We start from the raw sequence: 27065 nt of genomic DNA on the forward strand, positions 1-27065 counted from the left end.
GCTCTCTCGTCGCGCCTGATTCCTCAGCGAGTGGCCTTTGGGACGAGGAGGCTGGGGGTCTCGAGACTCTCCCCGTCCCCCGCCCCCCGTGCCGTTTTCTCGGCGCCTTCGCTGCGCTGGCCTCGCGGCCGCCTCCGTCAGAACCGCTCCTCGGTGCAGCCCCGCGCGGGCCGGCTGTAACCGCGCCCCCGGGCCGGACGATGCCTAGGAAGCTGCTGCTGCTGCCCCCGCTCTCCGTGTCCTCCGCTTTCCGCGCCCCGCGAGCCTGCCCCGCCGCCCGCCCCGCCATGAACGCCGCCCGCAACGGCTACCGAGTCTTCTCTGCCAACTCCACGGCCGCCTGCACCGAGCTGGCCAAGCGCATCACCGAGTAAGGGGCGGGGGACGCGGATGTCCCAGGGGCCCCTTCCTTTCCGGGAGACCGTCCTTGCTACTCTTCGCCTCCGCATCCCTCGACCGGGGTGAGGGGTAATTTGGCCCCTTCACCCTGCCGCCCCCACCCCCACCCCCCACCCCAACTCTGCAGCTGAAAACAGGTTGGGCTGGTTGACTCTTAACTGGCTTCTCCCCCAGCCCACCCCTCGGGTCCTTGGAGCGCCCTCCCTGCTTTCGGCTCCCCACTCCCACCTCCCAGGCGGTGGACCCCCCCCCCCCCCCCAGATTAGAGCTTTGTGGGAGCGGGGGCGGCTCTGGGTTTGGCTGCTTTTCCCACGGTTGGAGTTGACCTCTGGATCTGATCGCTGCGGTCCCCAAGTCTCCCCACCCCCGGGAGACGGAGGCCGGCACGTAGTTACAATATCGGGTGCAGTAGATGGGGGTGGCAGGGGGCGGCCTTGCAAGTGAAAGACCCCCGAGGCCCAAGATGCACGGACTGAAGCAGACGTGTAGGGGAGGGCAGTGAGAACAAGGCAACCCCAGGGGAGCAGATTTATCGCAGCTGATGGTTGAAACGACAGGTCTAACCGTATTCTGTAAGTCAGTTAGGTTCGATCAGTCTTAAGTCTTTGCTTTTTCACCTGTTCACCTAAGGAAGCCTCCAGCCTCGAGTGGCCTTTGGAGTTACTTAGGACCTTGGCCGTCTTGCCCCTGGGCAAGAGACTTGATTTTCCTGAACTTCATTGGTAAGATAGAGACAGTTCCTTCTACTGGACCCAGAACATTGTGAACATGAACCAGATAATGGTTCATGCATTCAAGCGTCTAGCAGAGCAGAGGTTCATAGTGGCCCTCTGAATAATACATGCTTGCTAAATGGCCTCTTTTCTAGTTGGCTCTTGTAGAGAGTTCCAGAGCCTATTGTAGAGAAAGAACCTTCTGAGCCCTTTGCAAATAAAGTTGTTTAAAAAAATAAGCTTGTTTTTTAACTTGTAAAGTCATTTTCATGTTTTAAACAACTTATTAGAATTCTGTGGGGTTTTCAGAGTTTATAAGTCATGGCATGAATATATTTTAAAATTCTAGATGAAAGATGTAGAAGAAAGGGGAAACTTTAGTCATATTACCTCAGTAATGCCTGTGTTCTTTTTAGTTAGCTTTAAATGAGATTAGAAGAGTGTAAAAAAACAAACAGTCCTTTTGCAGTCTACTACCTGGTTTCCATTCCTGACAACTGATTATTTGTCTTTCTTTTTGAGGCCAACTAAAACACTAATTTTAAATATAAAGCTTGTGTTTGTTTATTTTGGGTCAGATTTACCACAGTGGCCTTGCTAAGAGAAACCAGAGCGGGGAGGGCAGAATTAAATAGTCCCGTGTTTTTGCCTTGGTCTTGTATTTGGTTCTTGAAAAAATTGTTCCAGAAAATTTTTAAGTTTTAACCATTTTTAAGTGTGCAATTCACTGGCACTAAGTACATTCACAGTGTTGTGTGATTATCAGTACTGTTCATTTCTAGATCTTTTTCATCATTTCAAACAGGAACTCTGTACTCCTTAAGTACTAACTCCCCTTTATCCACCCATCCCAGTCCCTGGTAACCTCTGTTCTATTTTCTGTAGCTGTGAATGTTCCCATTCTAAGGTCCTCCTATACATGGACTCATAGAATATTTGTATTTTTGTGTCTGACTTTTTTACTTAGAGGCTGTTTTTTTTTCAATCGAGGTTTATCAATAATGTGGGCTTCCCTGGTGGCTCAGTGGTAAAGAATCTGTCCACAATGTGGGAGACCTGAGTTCGGTCTCTGGGTTGGGAAGATCCCCTGCAGGAGGGCATGGCAACCTACTCCAGTATTCTTGCCTGGAGAATCCCTATGGGCGGAGGAGCCTAGCCGGCCTGCCATCCAGGGGGTCGCAAAGAGTCAGACACTGATCGACTGAGCACACAGCACAGCATCTGTATTGTAGCATGGACCAGAATTTCATTTCTTTTTAAGACCGAATAATGTTCTGTTGTATACTTGGCTGGAGTGTTTTTGAACAGATTGCAGAACATAACAACCATTATCAACAGCCCTTATTTCACTCATAAGAATGGTAATACTGACTGATAAGAACTGAAAACAAACAAAAACCCATCATGAATTCCTTTGTCTACTCTCTTGTCTAGTCCTAAGGTATTTCACTGTGTGTGTTAGTCACTCAGTCATGCATCTTTGCGACCCCACAGACCATAGCCCACCAGTGCATGGGGGCAAGAATACTGGAGTGAGCTGCTGTTTCCTTTTCCAGGGGATGTTCCCAACCCAGGGCCTGAACCTGGGTCTCCTGCATTATAGGCAGGTTCTTTACTATCTGAGCCACAAGGAAAGCATATTTCCTAGTTTGTCTCCGAGATGAGTTTTCCACTTGGTTTGTTCTAATAAGGATCCAAACAAGATTCATACTGCGTTTGGTTAATGACATGGAAGTCTGATGCTTTTGACCACTGAGGCATTTACCTATGGCTTGTGTTTTTGGAATTATTGCTGCTAACCACGTATTTGTTGGCATCGATTTTGCAAGACAATTATTATTCGAAAAATGATGGAACTAGATGTTAAACTTTGGTTGTGGGCTCTTCCTAGTAAAGCGGTGTGTTACAGAATGGTGAGTGCTGGAAGCTGCTCATGGAATGACAGCGGATTTTTAGTTCTTAATGAGTTAAATTTTCTAAATTTTTTTTTTTTTGGTAAGAGAATGCTGATGTAGTCGGAGAAGGCGATGGCACCCCACTTCAGTACCCTTGTCTGGAAAATCCCATGGACAGAGAAGCCTGGTAGGCTGCAGTCCATGGGGTCTCTAAGAGTTGGATATGACTGAGCAACGTCACTTTCATGCATTGGAGAAAGAAGTGGTAACCCACTCCAGTGTTCTTGCCTGGAGAATCCCAGGGACGGGGGAGCCTAGTGGGCTGCCATCTATGGGGTCGCACAGAGTCGGACACGACTGAAGTGACTTAGCAGCAGCAGCAGCTGATGTAATTATTGTAGTCTTTTTGTTAAATACATGCCTGTGAACTGGAGTTTTTCTAAAAAGAGCCTTCATTCTTCTTTTTTAATTAATCTGTTTATTGTTTGGCTGAGTTACGCAGCATGTGGGATCTTCGTTCCCTGACCGGGGATTGAACCCCAGTCCCCTTCATTGGACTTGTGACTTCTCTGATGGTCCAGTGGTTAGGACTGTGTGCTTCTAAAAGGGCCTTAATTGCTTTTTTTCTTCCTTTAGGCGTCTTGGTGCTGAATTGGGGAAGTCTGTGGTTTATCAAGAGACCAATGGAGGTGAGTTAAACGTTCTTTGTCCTTCAGGCTCTGTTTAATTGACTGGCATGTTTTTAAAAGGCCAGTGTTACTCATCTTTAACACAGAAGTCTGTTGCTCTTTAACAATAGGGTTGGAAGGTTTTCAGTACTTCTAAACCTTGACTGGCGAAGGCGATGTCACCCCACTCCAGTACTCTTGCCTGGAAAATCCCATGGACGGAGGAGCCTGGTGGCCTGCAGTCCATGGGGTCGCTAAGAGTCAGACACGACTGAGCAACTTCACTTTCACTTTTCACTTTCATGCATTGGGGAAGGAAATGGCAACCCACTCCAGTGTTCTTGCCTGGAGAATCCCAGGGATGGGGGAGCCTGGAGGGCTGCCGTCCATGGGGTCACACAGAGTCGGACACGACTGAAGCGACTTAGCAACAGCAGCAGCAGCAGCAAACCTTGACTTCTTGTTTTCTCCTTAAGTCTTCTTTCCTGTTGTTCCAAGGTAATGCAAATATCTTGTCATTTTAGAATGAAAAAAGCGATGGGAGGAGAGTTTTCTTCCTTATTTTGCTGTATTTGATACATACATTCTACGTTTATCTGTCTCACTAAGTCATCAAATGGTGATAAGAGCCATCTGTACTAGACAGGTAAGGACTTACTTTAAAAACCTCTTGGAGTTAGTTTTATCTCTCATCTTTTCTCTCAAGTCTTGTCAAAGCTCACCACTTTTTTGTTGCCACCTAAGTTTTTTGTTCCGAACCAGGCGTAGGATGTGGGGCTCTTTAATTCCCAGCCCAGGGATGGAACCCGCACCTCCTGCAGTGGAAGCATCCTGGACCTCCAGGGAAATCCCCTGCCTGAGTTTCCAGGGAGAGCTAGAACATGAAATAATACTGCTTGAAGGCTCTTTGTTGATAGCTGTGTTCCAGGAATAAACCCCCAGCTGGGAATTATTTTTGCAAAGTTGAAAGCCTTGGATTCATGTTTCTGTGTTTGCTCAGGAGATAATTAAGATGAAACTGATGTTTGGGGAGCTAGAAAAGCAAAATATTGGGTAGTAATGTAAAGCATACGTTCTGGAGTGTGTACAAGTTACATCTGTGTTATATAATTAACCCCCAGAAACCCTTAATCCAGCTTCTACACTCAATAGCTGTTAACTTGATGACTTCAGAAGCTTTCTTGCCAGGGCAAGTCAGGAGATGCTTATTTTGTTGTTGTTAAACACATGCCTGTGAACTGGAGTTTTTCTAAAAAGAGCCTTCATTCTTCTTTTTCAGTTAATTTGTTTATTTTTTGACTGAGTTGTGCAGCATGTGGGAATCTTAGTTCCCCGACCAGGGGTTGAACCCCAGTCCCCTTCACTGGAAGTGTGACTTCCAGTGAAGGTGAGTGCATATAGGTGAGATAACTTATTTAACAGTAGCAGATTTGATTCATTGTGATGGCATTTGGGGGTCTCATAAATGAACCACTTGAGGAAAGGAGGGAGGTTTAGGGAGGGCCTTTTTCTCCATCTTCCCATCACTGTTCTAGGCCTCCCCTCTCTTTCTCGTCAAAGTAGCTTCTTAACAGGTCTTCTTACTTGCGTTTTCAGCCTTTAGTTTGTTCTGCTCCCCTCCAACAGGTTATTTCCACAGTACAAACGTTTTTTACTTACCTCTGTTTCACATTTTATAGGCTAGAGTTCAGTCTCCTTAGCAATCATGTTGGGGCCCTTTGGGACCTAGTTTCTGCCCATCTCACCTGCTTCATCTTTGATCACACCCATCAGCATGTCTTGTGTGCTCTGATCAGGAATCCGTTTGGAATCTGCCTGCTTCTCTCACCACCTCCACTCCTGCTGCTCTGGTCCAGCGCACTGTCTGTCACTTGCCTAGGCTCCTTAAAAAACGTCTTGGAGTGGCTCTCTCCAAGTAGCCACTCCTGCTTTGCCACCATTTTCTTTACACAGTAGTCAGTGATCACACGAAGCCTCCAGTGGTTCTCCTGTCTACTTTGGAATAGAGTCCAGACTCTTGGGAAGTCTGGTCACGGTTGGCTCCCTGCCCTCCTCCCTGTGTCCTTCTCTTTCAGGCTGTCTCCAGATGCACAGTGACACCCCTGCCCCCGCTGTTCCACACGTGCATTCCCACTGCATGGGGTAGCCTGCGGTGAGGCCATTGTTCCCAGGCCTTTTCTCCTTTCTCGTGGCTGGGCTTTCTCCTGCACGTTGGCCTGGAGTGTTTGCCAGTCTGCGGCATTGCATTGTCTCTCCCGGGTCAGGCTTTGTCCCCTTGGTCCAGTCCTCGTCTTTGGGACCGCAGCTCAGGACCTGACACAGAGGAGGCCACAGCCTTGTTAAAAGAACAATACGGATATTAACCTTTGGCCGCCTTAATTGCTGAATACTTTTCCCTGAGCATCTTGTGTTTATTTAGTGATGGACTTTCTTTTCTGGACCCTGAGATTTTACATAGACCTGATTATTGCTTTTGCCTTCTAGTCTATTTTTGGCTTATTTTCCCCTGAGCTTGACTAATTTTTTTTCCAGTACATGTCATTCCCAGATCTATTAAGAATTTATTTTGGTGCACTAAATGAAGTGTTGATTTCAGTTCAGTTCAGTCGCTCAGTCGTGTCTGACTTTTTGTGACCCCATGGACTGCAGCACACCAGGCTTCCCTGTCCATGACTAACTCCTGGAGCTTGCTCAATCTCATGTCCACCTAGTCGGTGATGCCATCCAGCCATCTCATCCCTGTGGTGCCCTCCTCCTGCCTTCAATCTTTCCCAGCATCAGAGTCTTTTCCAGTGAGTTGCTGTTTAGATTCCCCTTTACTCCCTCCAACTGCTGCCCAGTTCTTACAGCATTCTTACACCATTCTTACAGCATGAAGTACTTTTCCTTAAAACTATAGACCATTTTTATTTTTCAGAAACAAGAGTTGAAATACAAGAATCTGTTCGTGGCCAAGATATCTTCATTATACAGACAATACCCAGGTAAGAGCACGACTTTATCCCTTTTCCTCTAAAAATCTTAGTGATGTACCTTGCTGTCTCTTCATGTGAACTTCAGTTTTCTCTAAATTGTAAATGTGTTTGTATGTTAAATGCTTTCTAAAATACGATACGTATGTGTGTGTTTGCATGTATACAGACACACATATTGGGTCTTTTGGAATTCTTTCCGTGCTTGTCACACTGTACTTAACTGCTGTGTGTTTACTTGATCATCTTTTCCAAGCTTGAAGCTCTTCAAGGACAAAATATCCTCCCTGCATTTGCCAGGGTCTGTCTGTTCCGCTCTACTGAAAGCCTTTGTTGTTGTTAAATGCAGTGCATAGCTGCTCTGGTTCATATCCGCTGAGGCCCGTTTTTGCACTGTATTTAATTTTGCACAGTGGCCGGTATCCCCGGCCATCTCTGTTGCAGATACCATCTACTGCTGCTCTCCAGGCAGGAGGACAGGCCCTGGGAGAATCCTGGCATGCCTGAGCGTGAACTTCCCCGTGGGGTTGTCTCCTCTCAGCCCCTCACTGGGAATGGGGTTGGCGTCTTTGAAAAATCCAGAGCTTCACGTCTTGATCAGTTCAGTTCTTGAGATTGTGCCCAAGCAGGGCACTGGGTGCCGCGGCACGCAGGCGCAGTACACGCATCGCTTTAATCCTCGTGTGTCAGTCCTACGTGGCTGCTCTTGCTTGGCCTCTGTGATTCTGAGATTTATAATAAGAAATATGGATTTGGTCTTCCTGTCCTGGCACAGAGCTCCTAAAACTGTTGGAACTTCCTCCTTGAGAAAAGCAGTCAAAGTATCTCTGTTATTCAGAACAAGCCCCCTGTAGTTACCCCTGAATTATGTTTATGCAGGGAGTTTTGGAAATCCCCTGGATAAACCCAGGATGGGGGCTGGTTCCTAGGGGCACCAACCTTGTGATGAGAGGGTGGGTACCTTCAAGCTAGCCCCCATGACCTCTAGGGAGGAGTTGAATCCATCTCCAGTGGCCAGTGATTTGACCACTAATGCCGGTATCATGAAGCCTCCATAAAACCCCCAGAAGGCCTGGGTTGGTGAAGACGGGGGTGCTGGGAGGTGGGTGCACACAGAAAGGGTGGGGATGCTCTGCACCCTTCTCCCATACAGCATGCAGGATCTTCGTTCCCCGACCAGGGATCGAACCCGTGCCTCCCTGCAGTGAAAGTACCAAGGCCTAACCACTGGGCCTCCAGAGAATTCCCTGAGTTCTTCTTTTATTATTATTATTATCAATTTGCTCTAGCAAGCTAATCAGAGCTGAGGAGTGGGTCCTAGGAACCTCTCAATTTATAGCAGGTTGGTTAGAGACAGGTGACAGCCTGGACTTGCCCATATTTGAAGTGAGGAAGGGCGGTCTCATGGGACTGGGCCCTTAAGCTGTGAGATCTGTTGCTATGTCAAGAGAGAGACGGTCAGAATTGAACCTGAATTGTAGGACACCCAGGTGGTGTCCCCAAGATTCTGAGAATTACGTATCTATGGGAAAACCCCTACACATTTGGTGACCAGCAGTATTCAGTGTTGTGAATGTACAGAGAAGGAAAAAACCTTTTTCTTACAGTCCCCTCTGAAGGGATTGAGAAAGTTGGGCCTGAAGGAAGCTGAGGACCACAGGGTCATGGAGAGAGTGATCTGAACCCTAGTATAAAGAGTTTCCTTGTACACTGATAACTGGTAGCTACTCAGTATTTCATTTTTAATATTTTTTTCTGATTATAGGAGTAATATTCATCTCTAAAAACACAAGCTTTATAGAAACATGTATCAGAAAATAAGAATTCCCCAGCCCTCATCCACCCCACTAGTCTTCTGAGATAACTAGTTTAAGTAGGTGTTTGTTCCTCTCTGTTGGATATGTACAAATTTAGGCTCCATCATTCAGGCGATCCTCAAAACCAAAATAAAAGACATTTTAATTTCTCTGCATGGTTCAGATTTCAAAAGGGTGTGTAACGAGGCTTGCCTCTGCCCTCAGCCCCTCCGCTTCCCTCCCTGGATGTGGCAGGTGTCACCAGGTTCCTAGGCATCCTTTCAGAGACTCTGTGTGTTCAAGCAGTTGCATGTATGTTTTTCTTAATTTTTTGCGTAGGAGTTCCCTGGCGGTCCAGTTGTGAGGACTGTACCCTTCTACTGCGGGGGGTATGGGTTTAACCCCTGGTTGGGGAACCAAGATCCTACAAGGCCTGGCGATATGGCCAAAAAGAAAAAAAAAAAAAAATGCTGTTGCACATTGCTGAACTTAAACAAATAAAGCCATGTATCATATCAACACAGAAAGAGCCACCTCATCTTTTAAAGATTCAGATTTTGAAACAGTCACAGACTTAGAGAAAACTTGCCTGTGCAGTACACCGCTTTAGACAAGCTTGCCAGTCTCATATCCCCGCCCCACAAATCACACAGTGTGTGATTCCTACAAAGGAGAGCTTGCTTTCTCTCTCTCTCCCCTTTTTTTTTCCTGCATCACATGGTCTGTGGGATCTCAGCTCCCTGACCAGGGATCAAACCTGGGCCCATGGCAGTGAAAGCTTAACCACCGGACCACAAGTTAGTCCCCAATGAGGCCATTCTCCTATACAGCCACAGTGCTGCCATCGAAATCAGGATACTGAGACCTCCATGTCATTACCACCTAAGGCTCAGACACCATCCCCAGTTGTGTGCTGTCCCCCAGGGCTCAAGCTCAGGCTGCACTTACTTGTCATGTATCTTGTAGACAGTCTGGAACTGTCCCTTAGTCTTTCCTTGACTTTCAGAACTTTTGACACTTTTGGAAGATGTTGACACTTTGGCCAGTTGATTTTGTTGAGTGCCCCTCAGGATAGGCAGTTTGTTTCCTTGGTGGCAGGAAGTTGTGCTTTATCTAATTATTGGTTTCCATATCTCATGGTAACCAAGAAGGCAGTAGAAATATTAATACATGCAATCCAGGTGAAGTTGGGGCAGTACTATAGACTGAACTTTATAAATGTGGACGTGTTTTCCAGGGGAAGGACAAAATAAACATGGAAAAACATGTTGGTTAATAGCTTATTGGGAAATATTTGTTATTTTTTTGTTTGTTTTTAATCTACTCATGCTTAGTTGCAGTGGGGAGAGTGACTCTTAAAGGATAACATGACAGTAATTTTACATACTCACCGTGTGGAAAGGCTTCTCTTTGAAGCAGCAAAACAGATACACGTGATGGTTTTAGAAACCAGAACCCTGTCCTGAAGATGGTGCTGTTCCCCGTGTGTACTTGTTTTGAGATTATTTTAGAAGCCACAGTTGTCTTCCCTGGGGTTCAGTTTGGTGGTATCAAAGCAAAAACACCTTCACCGGACAGTTCCTGTATCTTTCAGGATGATGGGGATGGGAGAGGAAATTTGGAGAAAAGACAAAGAGAATATGTGTGTGTATCCCATGAAGAGTTATTGGGTTTGTCCCAGTAAACAGTGTAAAACAACATTCTGTTGCCTGACTACAGAACATTTGAATGACAACTAAATTTAGTTAATTTAGTGGGGAATTTAGTTTTTCAGTCCTGTCTGCCACGCGTGGTTATATAGATTGCCAATCGGTGCAAAATGCACAGCTTAAAAGTTGCAAGTTAAGCTTTATTTGAGGATCTTACTGAGGACTGTAGTCTTGGAGCCAGTCTCAGAGATGACACTAAGGAACCACTCTGATGAGGTAAGAGAGGAACCAGGATATGTGTGAGTTTTTTTCCGGGTTGGGGGGGGCAGGGGGAGGGGGGTAAGTGAAACATCAGAAGATTATCACTGATCACGAAGCGGAGACATCACAATGACTTTAGTGCTTTTCTGTACTTGGGAAGACAAGGATTTGGGGTCATTGAAATTAGCCCTTAGGTATGCATCTTTTTATCTAGGGCCTGTTACCCAAAGCCTAGAGAGCTGCTTGTTTTTCTCCATCCTGAATTCCCCTCAGGGCTTGACTCTGGTGGAAGTCAAGAGGTGTCCTGGGCAAGGTATGCAGGAAGGGGTCTGGGGCGTTCGGCCGCTCTCTCCCCAGCTCTCCAACCTGGAAGTTCTCTGAACCCCCTCCTTTTTGGGTTTTTACGGAGGCTTCATTGCAGAGGTATGATCTATTAAATCGTTAGCCTTTGGCGATTGATTGAATCCAGACATCATGGGGTGGGACTGAAAGTTCAACTTCTCTAACACGTGGTCTGTTTCCCAGGTAACCAGTCTCCTTCAGGTGCAGTCCAAAAGTCACCTCATTAACATAACTAAAGACACCTTTACTTGTCTCAAAGCTTAGGAAATTCCAAGGGATTCCAGATGGAGCCTGAAATGGCAACCAAATAGGTATTCCTTACCGTAAATCACACTGTCACAGGGAGGTACTCAGGGAGTTCCCGGGTAAACTGAGCACTGGAACCAAGTGAACTAGATGGGAAGCTTTAGAAAGTGTTGTTTGAAGGACAAGTTTTCGTGTTTTATGTCACACGTTCTAGTTTGTTGATATAACTGTTTAGTCGCTAAGTCATGTCCATCTCTTTGCGGCCCCACGGACTCCGTGGAATTTCCCAGGCAAGAATACTGGGATGAGTTGCCATCTCCTTCTCCAGGGGATCTTCCCCACTCGGGAATTGAACCCATGTCCCCTGGATCGGCAGGTGGATTCTTTACCACTGAGCACATAAGACCACTCATTAAAAGACCATGACAGCTTACTTGCTGCAAGTGATTAATTGTTGGAGGTGGAGGCAGCGTACATCCTGCTCCCTGACCCTGTTCTCAGTACTTCCATCTGTGTTGCTGGTCTGTTTTTGCAGTTTTAACTGATAGGTATAGACGGTGTCCTTACCTCGCACTCACTTTTTGCCCATCGAAAATGAGAGAGCAGTAAGAGCCAAGGCTAATAGATGTGATAGTCTTAGGGAAGAGAAAAAGAGTTGGTAAACAATTAAGATTGTTCTGCTTAGAGATTACAGGCACTAGCCAGAATGTGCTGGGAACAGATAAACAAAGCAGAAGCTGCCAGCCAGTTTCTCTTGGCCCTGCTAACTCACACAGTACTGCCTGGGATCCAGCTTGTCCGGCGTCCCTCAGAGAATGGGTAAACCCCCTGTGACAAAGGCCCTTTTGTCGCCTTCCTGACCGAAAGGGAGTAGGTCATGGGAGGCTTTCCTTAGTCTTGATCTAGAGAATGTTGAATCCCCTGGCGCATAGGTCATTAGGAAACGGAAAAAGTAAGAAAAATAAAAACCTCATGGGAGAGATTAGTAATTAGTGGAAAGAAAGTTACTCTGAAATCAAGGCTTCTCCAAAACTTTTGTTCCTCTTGTTACACTCAATGTCTTACCATCCGGCCCTCCCTTGCGTGGTGCCTAAACCTTGTGGATGGTTGTGTATTGTAAATGCTGTCACAAAGACAGCTGAAAACCCATGACCCAGAGAGATATCCTTCCAAGATCTGTTTAATTAACTTCAACTCTCCACGTATTGTTGGCATTGGGATCTGGTATAAGAAACCACCACATCCAGTGAAGCTTTTTTAATGCCACACACTGCACCACACCAGTGGAAGGTTAAGAAAGCTTATCTAACGTCAGCAAGCAGTCTGTATGTGGAAGAGGCTTTTGATAGAGGGTATATGATGCCTGATGTTTACAGACAAACTCCTGAGTTACCTATGTTCTATCCTGGGTGCCGTGCTGGCTTCATCTGAATCCCCAGAGCCCACAGGCATCCATTGAGATGACCTGTTGTGGGCTGGGAGCTCTCTTCTCTGGGCTGAAGGATCAGAAGGGGAAGGGGACATTCTCAGGTGAGTTAGTGTGCTCCTTCTAGGGACAAATGATTCCAAGGGTGACGGTGGGGGAGAGCCAGAGGACTCCCCCACCCCCAACAAGATGAGGTCAGCCTCTTACCATGTTACCTCCCCACCTAACACAGTACCTGATGCAAGGTGCTCAGTAATTGTTTGGTAAATGGATGATGCAGGGTGAAAATTGTTGAGGAGTGGGGAAGACTGACCAAGTATTATGAATTCCTAAGTGTTAGGTTGATACAAATGTAATTGCAATTTCAGACCATGCATTTTAAATCATTATAACTGGGCTCAAACACATCTTTATTAATCAAAATAGGAACCATTAAAATCAACACATTTTTGTCAGAAGAATAAGTTGCCAGGAATAAGTTGGTATATTCCTGTAGTGTAAAACTCGGTGCTTCGGGATTCTACAAACTCTTAGAAAGCATTTTCTGCCTTCTGCTGGTCGTGGAAACTTTCCCTGCAGAAAGTTGTCAGGATGATTAAAGAAGTGATTGTTGGTTGTCGAGAGGTCAGGTGAATATGGCGGACGAAGCAAAACTTTGTAGCCCAATTCATTTAACTTCTGAAGCGTTGATTGTACAATGTACGGTTAGCTGTTGTCTTGGAGAAGAAGTGGGTCCTTTCTGCAGCCCCAGCTGCAGGCGTTGCAGTTTTCGATGCATCTCATCGGTTTGCTGAGCATACTTCTCACGTGTAATGTTTCGCCAGGGTTCACAAAGCTGTAGTGGATCAGACTGGCAGCAGACCACCAAACAGTGACTATGACATTGTTTTGGTGCAAGTTTGGCTTCGGGAGATGCTTTGGAGCTTCTTCTCGGTCCAGCCACTGAGCTGGTTGGTGCTGGTTGTTGTATAAAACATACTTTTCATTGCATGTCCCAATCAGTCCAATCGAGAGATGGTTCATTGTTGCTGCACAGAATAAGAGAAGATGACATTTCAAAATGACAGTTTTTTTGTTTTTGGTCAGCTCACGAGGCACGTACTTATTGAGCTTTTTCACCTTTTCAATTTGCTTCAAAGGCTGTTTGATCGTAGAATGGTCATTGTCGAGTTCTTTGGCAACTTCTTGTGTAGTTGTGAGGATCAGCTTCGATGATGCTCTCGGTTGGTTGTTGTCAACTTCCGATGGCCAGCCACTGCGCTCCTCGTCCTCAAGGGTCTCGTCTCCTTTGCAGAACTTCTGAACCACCACTGCCCTGTACGTTGTTAGCCAGTTCCAGGGCCAAATGCATTGTTGATGTTGCTAGTTGTCTCCACTGCTTTATAACGGATTTTGAACTTGAATAAGAAAATCGCAGGAACTTGCTTTTTGTCTAACGTTGTCATTTCCCTAAAAAACATAAAGTGAGAAACGTGGATTAAAATGATGTATAATATAACCACATTTATTTAAGGAAGTATTCCAAAACAGTGAAGTTCAACAGTGCAAAACTGCAATTACTTTTGCACCAACCTAATAACCTTGAAAGTGTTTGATAAGTGTATTGTCACAATTATACCAAAAGGTTGTGTGTCTTCTGACCTTTTGATGCCAGACGTGGGATGTTATTAAGTTGGGAATATAAGGGAGAAGAAGACTTCAGTTTATTTCAGAGGAAGGAAATGATAACTGGAAAATATGTAACCTGTTAGCAATCCAAAAGGAATGTCTCAGTTGACAGTTGCATCTTGAAGTTGAGCCCAGAATCAACTCTGCCTACCCTGTGGGAGAAATAAACACAGAAGCTTGTGACTGAAGCTTGAAGTAGTCGTGAAAAGTCCAGACTACAAAGGGGAGGTAGGAAGCCCCCCCAGTGAGCGTGGGCGCAGAGATGGTGTCAGAGTGAAAGGGTGTCTTTGTATCATTCACTCCCAGGTGCTATTATTAAGTTTCTGCTGTGTTGATGGCAGGCCTTTCCATTTTAATCAGGTGATTCAAGAACTGAATAAATAATCCAGGGATTTCCCTGGTGATCCAGGGGTTAAGACTCCGTCTTCCAAATCAGGGGTGCAGGTTCGGTCCCTGGTCAGGTAACTGAGTTCCCACATACCACAGGGTATGGCCAAAAATTAACATAAATAAATAAAACTTTTTTTTTTGTAAAGTATAATCTGAAGAGCCTGTTCCTCACTTGGGTGGGAACTCGGACATGGGAAATGATCTTCTTTATCTTGGAAAGGCAAGGGAAATACACTCCTAATGCAAAAGAAAGGGTGTTTGAGGACACTTGGACAATCCCAAGAAGAGTTGGGAGGAGGCTAGAGAGAGTGTTGAACTTTGGAAGGTCATCCTGAAGGATTTCAAGGCCCTTTAAGAGCAGAGCCTTACCTTATACTTGATCAGTCTTGGCAAAGGGTGGCACTCAACATTCATTAAAGTTTGGAAATAGCCTTTCCTTTGAATACCTTTCAGATTCACATTTCCTTCTTTGTTTGTCTGGGTAATCTTTGTATCACAGAAGGCTCAGTGGTAAAAGAATCTGCCTGCCAGTGCAGGATCCACAGGAGACTTGGGTTCAGTTCCTGGGTCAGGAAGATTCCTGTGGAGAAGAAAATGGCAACCTGATCCAGGATTCTTGCCTGGGGAATCCCATGGACAGAGTAGCCTGATAGGCTATGTCCATGCCCTTTGCCTGGTAGGCAAAGGGTCCGACACAGCTGAGCAACTGAGCATGCACGTGAGTTTGTATCTCAGGGAAAGAAGGAGTGGGGGAGATTTTGGGAAATTAACACCCAAGACCTTCCTGCCCCGCTCACGCTTCTCTCCACCCCAAAAAGAAAACAAATTATTTCAGCTAAATAGAAGGCCTGGTGGATTTTCCCTGGTGTTCCCAGGAAAAGGAGGTGCCAGCACCCTGGCCCGAGTTCAGATCCTGGGCATGGTACCAGCAGGTGTGGGTTAACTCTGGTCATCAGCAGTAAACATCTGCTTCACCTGCCACTCCCATGACTGTCACTAACAAGATCCAGGCAGAGATGAGTGTGGATGATGGTGCTGTGAATGTCAGTAACCTCAGATGCAAACTAGAGTTCACGTAGCTCAAAAGAAAAGCGAACCAGCTTCTCCCTCTATTCAGGAGGTGCCATCCTAAGCTACTGAGATGATTCACATTAACACCCATCTTGGCAACCCAGGTCAGGTTGCTGGGATTGAGATCCTTGACAGGGGTTAATAAATGACATTAATCCCAAAGGACAAATCTCACCTGTTTCAGAGACGTGAACACGGCCGTGATGGAGTTGCTGATCATGGCATATGCGCTGAAGACCGCCTGTGCCAGGAACATCATTGGTGTCATCCCCTACTTCCCCTACAGCAAGCAGAGCAAGATGCGGAAGAGGGGCTCCATTGTGTGCAAGCTCCTGGCGTCCATGCTGGCAAAAGCGGGTGAGTGCGGCCCACTCCCAGGGCCCTACACTGGCGGTTAGGACCCTCCCCAGGCCACAGTAGTCCACACCCCACAGCCATAGGTGGTTGGTGGATACCTATTTCTCTGAGTGTTGTTGGGTAGTTTCTTTGTCTTGCTTGCTTTTGCATAATTCTGGTTAGGGATTGTGAGCTTAGGTGTATATTTTTTTTCCTCTTTGTCCCACTTCAGAGTGACCTTGCCGGCTTCAGGATTCTTTTCTCTCAACTTGGACTTTTTCTTCATTCTGTGTCCTGTTCATCTTATCATCATTGAAATTTTGGCTGACAATCTTGGCATTCAGCTGTGATCTTTTGAGCTTCAGGTCTAGATTTTGTTTAAACCTTAGCTACCAGGGGGATCAGTGATAAAGAATTCCCCTCTGCCAGTGCAAGAGCCGCAGGAGCCACAGGAGACGTGGGTTCAATCTGATCCCTGGGTTGAAAAAGTCTGTTAGAAGAGGAAATGGCAGCCCACTCCAGTATTCTTGCTGGAATAATCCTATGAACAGAGGAGCCTGGCGGGCTACGGTCCACGGGGTCACAAGAGTCAAATGCAACTGAGCACGCAATTCTGTGCATACATAGTAGTAAAGCTGGGGTTTTCTTTTACCATTTCTTCAGCTTGTACTCTCTTCTTCCTCCCTGATTGTCTTTCTGTATAGCAGATCATAGCAGGGCATTTTCATCGTATGTTTTTGTAGTGACCTACTTTCTGTTCAATGTAACAGCCTTTCAGTTGTTGGGATTTTATTTGCTTCATGTTTATTTAAAAACTCAAATATAGATCTGAGTCCTCAGAAAACATACTTGAATTCCATTCTTTAAAAATGTGTAATGTTTTTGGAAAGAACAAGTAATTCTGGTTCTTTCCAAAGAACCAGAAATTTTACTCTGGAAGTTTTTCAGTGAGCTTGGCCGCTTGCCATGAATGTACGCTTTCTTTTGTTTAGCGCTGTTGATTAAAAGAGTATGTTTTCACTGTTTCTCTGTAAGCGTACTTCCTCACCCGTCCTCGTAGGACATAACACAGATTTTTCTGGACTCTTCAGTGTCTTATCCTTGTGTTTTGTGGTTTCTCTGTTTCTAGTATATATATTACTTTGCTTTTGCTTTCCTGTTCCTTCTGCATTTACCTACACCCCTTCAACATTTCTTCCTAGATTCTTTAATCAAGGCCTTACTTGTTTTTTACATCTGTTTTTGCTCCAGTATTTAATGCCCTATTCATATTTTCGCTTCTGCCTGATTTTTCTTTTCCTGGTTTTCAGGCCCAAGCTAATGGTTAGAGTAGAAGAGAGCACTGTTTTTTCTAGGTTTAGTTTTCTAATCCACTTGGAAGGTTATAGGCTCCTTTACATCAGGCTTAACATTGTCTTTACTAAGTTTCATTAAGGTTGCAAATAAGGTGTAGAACCGGCGCACTTGTTCACAGTACCCCCTGCCTTCAGTCTGCTGTGAGGAAGCAGGCATTGGGCATCTAGTTTGTGTCCACTGTAGCTGTCAATTTGTAGGGGTGAACTTTGTAATTTTGTGTTTTAAAATTTCAGGTTTAACTCACATTATCACTATGGATCTTCATCAAAAGGAAATACAAGGCTTTTTCAGCTTTCCCGTGGACAACCTTAGAGCCTCACCTTTCCTGCTTCAGTATATCCAGGAAGAAGTGAGGAGCACCAGCAAATACCCCCTTGTCCTCAAAAGAGACCCCATGTAGTTCTTCTCTGATACCAGGTTTCCATGTTGGAAGGCGCAAAGGGTGATCACATGATCTCTTGCTGAAGTCTTAATGCCTGAGGCAGCCAGCCAGGGTTAGCGTTGAGGCACAGAGGATCTTTTATTTTTTAAAGACATTAAGGACAGATTTCCTTTTAAGTATCTTTAGCCATTTGCTTATGTTTTCTAAAATGAAGGTTTTAAGAATTGTTTTTTATCTTCTTGATGTAGCCTACTTTGGCCATGATGCTAACTGATAGGGATTAAAAAATGGTAACTGTGTGAATGAGATTCTAGCATACTTATTTGCTAATATGGATCATTTTTATAAGAGGAAAAAAGATGTAGTGCCAGCACCCAAGTATTTTTGTTTATTTATTTATTTTTTAATACCTTTTCAGTATTTTCTTATTCTTCCTCCAAATCTAGATTCCAAATTACAGAAATGCAGTCATTGTAGCTAAGTCGCCTGATGCTGCAAAAAGGTAAATAAGCCAGATAACACTCATCCCTTTCGGGTGCTTCTGAAGTCAAAATGGGCTGTGTTAGTATCCGGGGTCTGTCCTAATAACAGCCTCTCAAAGCTCACAAGTCCAGCTTTCCCCCAAGTCATTGTCATACTCCAAACCACAGCTTTATCTCTAGTCTCCAAATAACATGAGTGGTTCTTGGAATCACTCAGTTTTCCCTTGGGAGAAAATGAAGTTCTTCCTTCGAGTTCTCAGCAAAAGGAAAACAAGAATGCCACAAGCGCCTTTCAGACAGTGGTTTTTGAGACCTTTTTGAGCAGAATTCTGAAGATGAGTGACTTCCCTGGCAGTCCAGTGGTTCAAACACTGAGTTTCCACTTCTGGGGTCTCAGCTTCCCTCCCTGGCTGGGGAACTAATATCCTGGCATGAAAAGTGGCCAAAAAATAGAGAAAAAACAAAGCCAAAAGCAACTAAAGGTGAATGTGCGGCTGTTGGGCAAAGAGTAGAACCAACATGACCAGAATCAGATGCCAGCCCACTTTCCCCCTAGGGTGCCTCTTGAGACATTTGCATTCTGGCCTGAGCCTCACATTCTGACTTGTAGAAACAGTTACTTTGTGTGTCCCTAAAAGGTGGACTGGTATTTCATTCTGTGGTTAATGAAGTGATGAAAAAGCTGCACCTGGGTCTTCCTTCCCATGCGTCTCACCCTTTCCCGTTGGGTTCCTCTCAGGGCCCAGTCGTACGCGGAGAGGCTGCGTCTGGGCCTGGCAGTCATCCACGGGGAGGCCCAGTGTGCGGAGATGGACATGGATGACGGCCGCCATTCCCCGCCAATGGTCAAGAACGCGACTGTCCACCCAGGGCTGGAATTGCCGTGTAAGATCAGTCATGTCTTTTTTCTGTTTGTAAATTGAAGACAGTTTTGAATAGTATGAGTGGCTAGGAGTTCATTCCTACATGGATCTATTCTGGTATTTTCTGTTTTTCAAGTTTGAAATTTTATTTCTTTTTTTAGTATTATTACAAGTTTTAAATTTTATTTATTTTTTTTAGTATTAATATGATTTAAAAATTATTTTATATTGGAGTACAGTTGATTTACAGTACCATGTTAATTTTTGAGTGTACAGCAAAGTGGTTTAGTTATTTGTGGTTGTTGCTGTTTAGTTGCTAAGTTGTGTGTCTGACTTTTGTGACTGTATGGACTGTAGCCCACCAGACTTCTCTGTCCATGGGATTTCCCAGGCAAGAATACTGGAGTGGGTTGCCATTTCCTTCTCCAGGGCATCTTCCTGATCCAGGGATTGAACCTGCATCTCCTGAATTGGCAGGTGGATTCTTAACCACTGAGCTACCAGGGAAGCCTAGTTTAGTTATACATTTACTATTATATCTATTACACGTATTATACATATATGTATGTATATGTGTATATATATATATGTGTGTGTGTGGAGTGAAGTCACTCAGTCGTGTCCGACTCTTTGCGACCCGTGGACTGTAGCCCACCAAGCTTCTCCGTCCATGGGATTCTCCAGGCAAGAATACTGGAGTGGGTTGCCATTTCCTTCTCCAGGGGATCTTCCCGACCTAGGGATAGAACTCAGGTCTCCCACATTGCAGGCAGACGCTTTAACCTCTGCGCCGCCAGGGAAGCCCAACATGTATCTATTTTTCAGATTCTTTTCCCTATACGTTATTACAGAGTATTGAGTAGAGTCCCCTCTGCTATATAGTCCTTGCTGACTATTTTAAATACAGTAGTGTATATATAACATATCTGTTAATCCCAAACTCCTAATTTATCCCCCTTCACACCTCTCCCCTTGGGTAACCATAAATCTGTTTCCTAAGTCTGTGAGTTTGTTTTGTTTTATAAATAAATTCATCTGTGTGCTTTTTTCGATTCTATTTATAAGTGACATGCTATCTTGGCATTTAAAAATAATTGAATGGTATTACAGTGATTTCATCTTTTGTGAAATACTTTGTTACACACATTTGTAGGCATTGAGGACAGCAGAGCTGATCTGGGTAGCGCTTGGCTTTTCGAGAGTGTGAAATCATTTTGGCTTTAGTAAAAAGTGGTATGTGTAGTGGTGTGAAATCTTAAGCGTTTGTATTTTGTTAAGATGGGTGATGGCGCTTCCCAGGTGGCACTGCTGGTATATACCCGCCTGCCAGTGCAGGAGACTTGGAAGAGACACAGGTTGGATCCCTAGGTCGGGAAGATCCCTTGGAGGAGGGCGTGGCAACTCCAGTATTCTTGCCTGGAGAATCCCGTGGACAGAAGAGCCTTGTGGGCTACAGTCTGTAGGGTCGCCAAGTGTCAGACGGGACAGAAGCGACTTAGCACACTTGCACACAAGATGGCAAACATTTGTCAAATATCAGGCTTTGGTGATCAGGTAACTAGCGTCTATTTTAGTGATGTAGCTCTTTTGACCTGATACCTGTTTTTTGGTTTTTTTTTAGTGATTTCATTTGTTGACTTATTTTTGGCTGTGCTGGGTCTTTGTTGCTGCGCAGGCTTTTCTCTCCTTGTGACGAGCAGGGGCTACTCTCTAGTTTGGGTGCTTGAACTTCTCCTTGCGGCGGCTTCTCTTGTTGCGGAGCACGGGCTTAGCTGCTCCGTAGCACGTGAGATCTTCCCAGATCAGGAATCAAGCCCATGTCCCCGGCATTGGCAGGCGGATTCTTAACCCACTGCGCCCCCAGGGAGGTCCTGTGAGGGCCTGTTCTCTTGATGCTCTAATGAAGTCTGTCTCTTTTTTTAAAGTAGAGTGAAATCGCTCAGTCCTGTCCGACTCTTTTCGACCCCATGGACTGTAGCCTACCAGGCTCATCCGTCCGTGGGATTCTCCAGGCAAGAGTACTGGAGTGGGTTGCTGTTTCCTTCTCCAGGAGATCTTCCCAACCCAGGGATCGAACCCGGGTCTCCCGCATTGCAGACAGACGCTTTACCATCTGAGCCACCAAGGAAGACTCTGTCTCTTTTTTTTAGTCGCCACCAAATTGCATGTTGAGTTTGTGCTGCTCCCAACGCCAGTTTTGAGCAGGCACTGAGCGTACCAGGAGTGAAGCTTTTGTTTTCTTAGTCTTTTTCTTTTTTAAGCCTTGACCCTAGCCATGCCTGGTTTTCATTTCAAACTGACAGAATTTTTTGGGGGGAAGGTAGCAGCAGTAGCAGCAGCAGGCTCACCAAAGAGTCGACAGGAGCATCAGACTAGAGCCAAGCAAGAAGTGGGGAGGTCAGCATAACCACCTACCCCCGTGGTTTAATTTACAGACGGGATTTGAGGAAGGCTTTTCTGATGTTGGTTGCTTACTTCCTCCTCTTTTAGGTAATGCTTATACGCAGAGCCTTTGTGACTGCCCAAATTCAGGAAATTGCCCTTGTTTCCGGAATGGGAAATCAGGAAATGTCTGTTGAAATTTGCCAGTAACATAGTGTTGGATTTCAGCCTGGCTGATGTGCTGGTATACGCAGAGGGACACCTGTTCTTCCAGGTTTATAGCGCCTGTCGAGAGGAGTCAGCTCTGGTGGATGGCCTGCTAATTACTAACCTGTAGAATTACCCTGAATTTACCCTCTTCCCCTTCCCTCACTACTCCTACAGTAGATGCTTCAGAATTAAGCTTCCCAAGACTTCCCCTGTGGTCCAGTGGTTAAGACTCCACATTCCCAGTGCAGGGGCCACAGATTGGGGAACTAAGATCCTGCATGCCATGCAGAGTGGCTGGAAAAAAAACAGCTTTCCAAAAAAAGCAAAATGTCTATTCTGAAATACTAATGCCCGCTCAGTTTACTGGGGCTTCCCTGGTGGCTCAGCAGTAAAGAATCTGCCTGCAGTGCAGGAGCCTCAGGAGACGCGGGTTGATCTCTGGGTTAGGGAGATCCCCTGGAGGAGGGCATGGCAACCCCTCCAGTATTCTTGCCTGGAGGATCTCCCCATGGATAGAGGAGCTTGGCGGGCTGTAGTCCATGGGGTCACAAAGAGTTGGACAGGACTGAAGCACACCGCATGCTCAGTTTACCTAACCCCCTTTTCAGGGAGAATTCCTTTGTCCCCTTTGCATCCTGTAGGTGGCTTTGTATTGGGGATGAGCCTTTTTCACATGTAAATTTTGTAGCAGATAAGAAGTCTCAGCTTTAAGGACCAGTTAAATCAGGAAAAGATGATGGACTTGTGATTATTGTCTTCAGCTTCCTAATTTTCAGGAAACTGATTATGTCAGTGGTTTAGTTATCTGATTGTGAGGTTACATTCTTTGTCCCAGTAAGGTCACCTTGGAAGAAGATGAAATCAAGCCAGCTCTTTGGCAGCATTTCCCTGTTTACTTTCTACTTAGCGGCATTTATTTATGTTTCTCTACTGGAGGGTTTCTGTTCTGAGTGGCATTGCGGTGGGGCTCCTTCTCTGTGCGGGTGAGATCTTTCTAGCTCTGCTCCTCCACCCTCCATCCGGAGGTCCCCGTGCACCCAGGGTGGTCTGGGTCTTGGGCACACAGGGCTGCTGAGCCCTTGATATGTGGTTGGTCCCAACTGAGAATCACCACGTGTGGAGAAGGCACACCAAATAGGAAGACAGTGATGAAAAAAAAAAGTAAAACGTCTCTAATAAAGGTGCATATCGCGTATGTGTCAAAATGGTAATATGTTAGGTATACTGAGTAAAGGAAAAATCTGTGAATTTCACCTGTTTCTTTTTGCTTTGTGATGTGGGTATGGAACATTTAAACTCGGCTTCCTTGCTGCTGGACGGTGCTCCTCCAGATAACCCATCTCTGGGAGGCCCCAGGTTGATTAAGGAAAATCCACACATTTTTAAACTGTCTGTCTGGGCTCTGCCACCCGTTCCAGGGAATGTGATGCGATGACGTCATTCACCTAGTGACCCTTGGATGACTGGGGTCTTGTGATTTGTTTTGCTTTCCTAGTGATGATGGCCAAGGAGAAGCCGCCCATAACGGTAGTTGGAGATGTGGGAGGACGCATCGCGATCATAGTGGTAGGTCACCGTCCCCCTGCTGTGCAGAGATCACATCATTTTTAGTAGGTGTCCACCTTGGGATGGGTGTCCAGTGGTGATGGTACATTTAAATGGATCCGTCTAGTCTTGAACCCTCCCTAGCACAAGTAGCAGAAACTTTTAAACCAGATGAACAGGGATTATTATTACAACTTACACATGTAAAATGAGCACAGTAGTAGCGCCTGTAAGTAAACTCAGTTCCACAAATAACCTTTGTCTTCAGGGCTCTGGGTTCTGTGAAAGCAGCTGACCCTACTCCTCGCCCTGAAATCTGTGGGCCGTGGAGTGAGCTAGACAGGCCTCCATTTCCACCATTGGGGACGTGTGTCTCCTTTGTTACTGTAACACAGTACCTGTGCTCCCAGCTCTCAGCTGCTTCTGCTGGGCCACGGGGTCCGACCTTTACTATGGCTCACTTCATTGCTCTGTTGCCATCAGTTAACTTCCTCTTGGGCAAACAGTAAATGGGACACTGGCTGTGCGGTTTTCATCAGAAGTGTGAAATTGGGAGAGGAGTCTTGGGAGATTTCCTGAGCTGAAGCCGGGATGTCACGTGTGATTGTAAGGCTTTGCCGCACTCTCCTCGGAAGTTCAGTTTGCGTGGCTCTGTTGCCGCTGCCGAGGGCTGTTCAGTCCTGTCTTTGACCCGGGCGATGGCTCTGTTCTTCCACTGGACACCCTCGGAAGCGAAGCACAGAGAGGCATGTGTTTACAGACAGGGGTGGAGGGACCTCCTCGAGCCCGAGTGCGGGTCTCTCCGCAGGATGACATCATCGACGACGTGGAGAGCTTCGTGGCGGCTGCGGAGATTCTGAAGGAGAGAGGCGCTTACAGGATCTACGTCATGGCCACCCACGGCATCCTGTCCGCAGAGGCCCCCCGTCTGATCGAGGAGTCCTCCATCGACGAGGTCTGTCTACTCTCTTGGAGGTTTTAAATCTTGATATTATATGGAAAGAGCTAACGTTATTCCTGTGTAAGGGAGCCATCCTGGGTGAGCCATTCAGGGAGGGTCACTCAGTCCAGCGTAGAGGTCTGTCTGCTCCTGAGTCGTGGTTTGCTGCTCTGTCTTCTAGGAATAGTTCAGTGATTCAGTCCGTATCACTTCCTCCCTCTCCAAAGGACTGAAAGCACGTTTTGGGTGGCTAGCAGTCTGTCTCGGCAGATGTCAGATTTATAGTTAGAAATGTGGGCTTGCCTGGTAGCTCAGCGGTATAAAGAACACACCTGCAGTGCAGGAGCCGCAGGAGACACAGGTTCCATCCCTGGGTCGGGAAGATCCCCTGGAGGAGGGCAGGGCAACCACTCCAGCATTCTTGCCTGGAGAACCCCATGCACAGAGGAGCCTGGTGGGCTACAGCCTATAGGGTTGCAAAGAGTCGGACATGACTAAAGTGACTTGGCACGCATGCATGCCCGGTTAGGAATATATGTCTGTTTTCATAAACACTTGCTCTCTGTACTTCAGTATAATTTGATTCTAAAGTAGCATGTCTCTCAATACCTAAACTCTTCTCTAATAGGAAGTTTTCTTGCAGAGCTGAGTCTCACCCTATCATTTCTGCATACATAGACCAAGACCTCCATAAGTTTCTCTTTTGAATACCTTCCCTTGTGTAGTGTTGGTTTTGTTTGTATAAACACACCCCGTAAAGTAAGGTTTTGTCGTTTGAAACTTGGTCTGTGGCTACCAAATGTCAGATACACGTTTCCAAGTGACCGCATCAGGCCACATAACATCAGTGACGTGTTTATTTTCTGTTACTGCGTCAACCAGGTGGTGGTGACGAATACTGTCCCTCACGAGGTGCAGAAGCTGCAGTGTCCCAAGATAAAGACTGTGGACATCAGTCTGATTCTTTCTGAAGCAATCCGGAGAATCCACAACGGGGAGTCCATGGCGTACCTCTTCCGGAACATCACGGTGGACGACTAGCTTTCGCGGCTGCCTTGGCCCTAGAGCTCCTAAGGAAAACATGTGAAGGGCAGTGCCATCAATAATGTACACGGGGTTTCCTTTCAAGGGAGGCACATGGTTTCTCTTGCCAAGCTTGGTGGGTAGGAGGCATTAAGATAAGATAGTCCAGGGGACGACAGGGGTCGTGTGGGCGTGGCCTCAGCTGTCTGCTGTCTCCATCCTGTCTCTTAAAGTTAGATGCCTTCCTGAACAGGATCTGAAAATCTTGCTGATGTTGCAAGATAGTGAAAGGCAGGTGAAATCCTGACTCTCTTTCGTTCAGTTGTTTCCACCGCAGGGACACGTCCGTGTTAACGTTGAACCTGGTTAGGGAAGCTGAGCACCGTTCCTATTCTGCTTGTCGTCTCGCCGGTCAGCTTTCCCCAAGTCTTTTCTAGGGAATCCTATTTTTCTTTAAGAACCTGCTTGCCAACAGCCAGTGAACAACGAAGCATTGGTGGTAGTGCTCCTAGGGAGGGCTTCACATTAGCAGGTCACGCCTATCTCTGGATCCCCACGTTGCTCTTAAATTGCAAATAAAGGAATCTGCTGTGTTGTTAGTGTCTTTGCTGCAGCGCTCCCCACTCTCCTGCCTTCTGTCCAGACGCTGCAGAAGCCAGTGCCTTGAATGCAGGCGGCCCAGGTCCATGGCTGGCCCCAGCCCTGAACAGACGTGCCCCTCTGCACATTCCATCCCCTTCCCCTCACGTTCCCTGAAGTTAAATTCTTGTGGAATAATAAGTGATATTTGAATGTTTGAATATTCATATCTGGATATTTGAAGGTTCTATATTTGAAACCTAAGTAGTTGTTATTCTAATAGACCTAAACCGAACTTTTTCCCTGTGTGCTAGGTGACACTTAGGTTGGTTGCGTTACTTAGGACTGCACTTCATTTTTCTGCCAACATTTAAAATGACACAGTCCTAATTCTGTTATAGTTGACATCTTATTTGTCAGGTAGACTTTTTCTAGTCTGATCCAAGTCAGAACTGAATGAAACAGGAGGGAGCAGTGTCTGCCCAGAAATGAACTGCAGTCACTCATTTGTTCCATTGGTTCCTGAGAGATAATAAACGCCGATTCACTTACTTGTACCATTGCATTTCTCTGCGGGGAAGTTTCCTGGACATTTTTCTCCCTTTCCTAACAGCTAGGAAAGTTCCCCAGCCCACCATGGAGACTTGAGCACATTCCCTTTCTCAAGCACACAAAAAAGTTGCCTTCTGTTAAGAGTCCAAGTAGGAGGATCTTGAGAAAAGAACTTAATTGTGAAATAATTCCCCTGGTTGTAGAGGAAGTGCCGTGGACTGCTGTTACTCAGCAGACTGGTTTTGTCCTGGAGGTTGGGCCAATGACCCTTCCCGGGTCTCTCTCATCAGCTGTCGAAGGGGAGGTTTGGAATTGAAAGCCAAGGTCCTTTTCAACCCCAAATTCCATTTATACCTCCTGTGAGTGTTCTCTGTGTCTCTAAGAGATTTTTAAATGTACTTATTTAACAGAAGCACTTAAGTGTACATTTCCTGGGATTAGAATTGGCGTCTATTAGAATAAGCCCTTTGCATTGGCATTTGGTGAGTCCTAGTATGTGCCTGTCATGATAGCAAGGCTCAGGGACGGGAGAATGGAAACATGAGGGCCCAGAGAGGTGATGTTCTGGCCTCAGCTAGTGTAGCAGCAGCCATATTCTGGTAGGTTCTGAGCTTAGAGTCAATTCAGCCCACACATCTCACCCTGCAGTACAGCCAACACTCAATCCGAAAGCTTCAGCTATGACTCCATGGCCTGGCTTTATGTCTTCTAATGTAGGAGTGTATGTGCACAAGAGACTGCAAAGAATTTTTCCCTATTCTTTGGCCACTCCTTGCGGCAGGTGAGATCTTAGTTCCCCAACCAGGGATCGAACCCGTGCCCCCTGCAGTGGACACGCAGAGTCCTCCCTGGACTACCAGGGAGTTCTGAATAATGTCTCAACAACCCATCTGAAGGCCTGTTTTGTGTCAGGCTCTGG

The 27065-nt window shown here is 46.0% G+C and overlaps 1 protein-coding gene across 1 annotated transcript; it reads left to right on the forward strand.

The window, feature by feature from the left end:
* Positions 1 to 26052, forward strand: PRPSAP1 (phosphoribosyl pyrophosphate synthetase associated protein 1). The gene is made up of 10 exons (XM_068977112.1): positions 1 to 370; positions 3644 to 3696; positions 6593 to 6659; positions 15681 to 15853; positions 17422 to 17537; positions 18017 to 18072; positions 18792 to 18937; positions 23003 to 23073; positions 23861 to 24007; positions 24875 to 26052. Exons 1-10 carry the CDS (start codon positions 201 to 203, stop codon positions 25031 to 25033), a joined length of 1158 nt encoding a protein of 385 aa, XP_068833213.1. The 5' UTR covers positions 1 to 200; the 3' UTR covers positions 25034 to 26052.
* Positions 26053 to 27065: the final 1013 nt, after the last annotated feature.

This window comes from Capricornis sumatraensis, chromosome 8 (genome assembly GCF_032405125.1).
Source record: "Capricornis sumatraensis isolate serow.1 chromosome 8, serow.2, whole genome shotgun sequence".
Taxonomy (NCBI): Eukaryota; Metazoa; Chordata; class Mammalia; order Artiodactyla; family Bovidae; genus Capricornis; species Capricornis sumatraensis.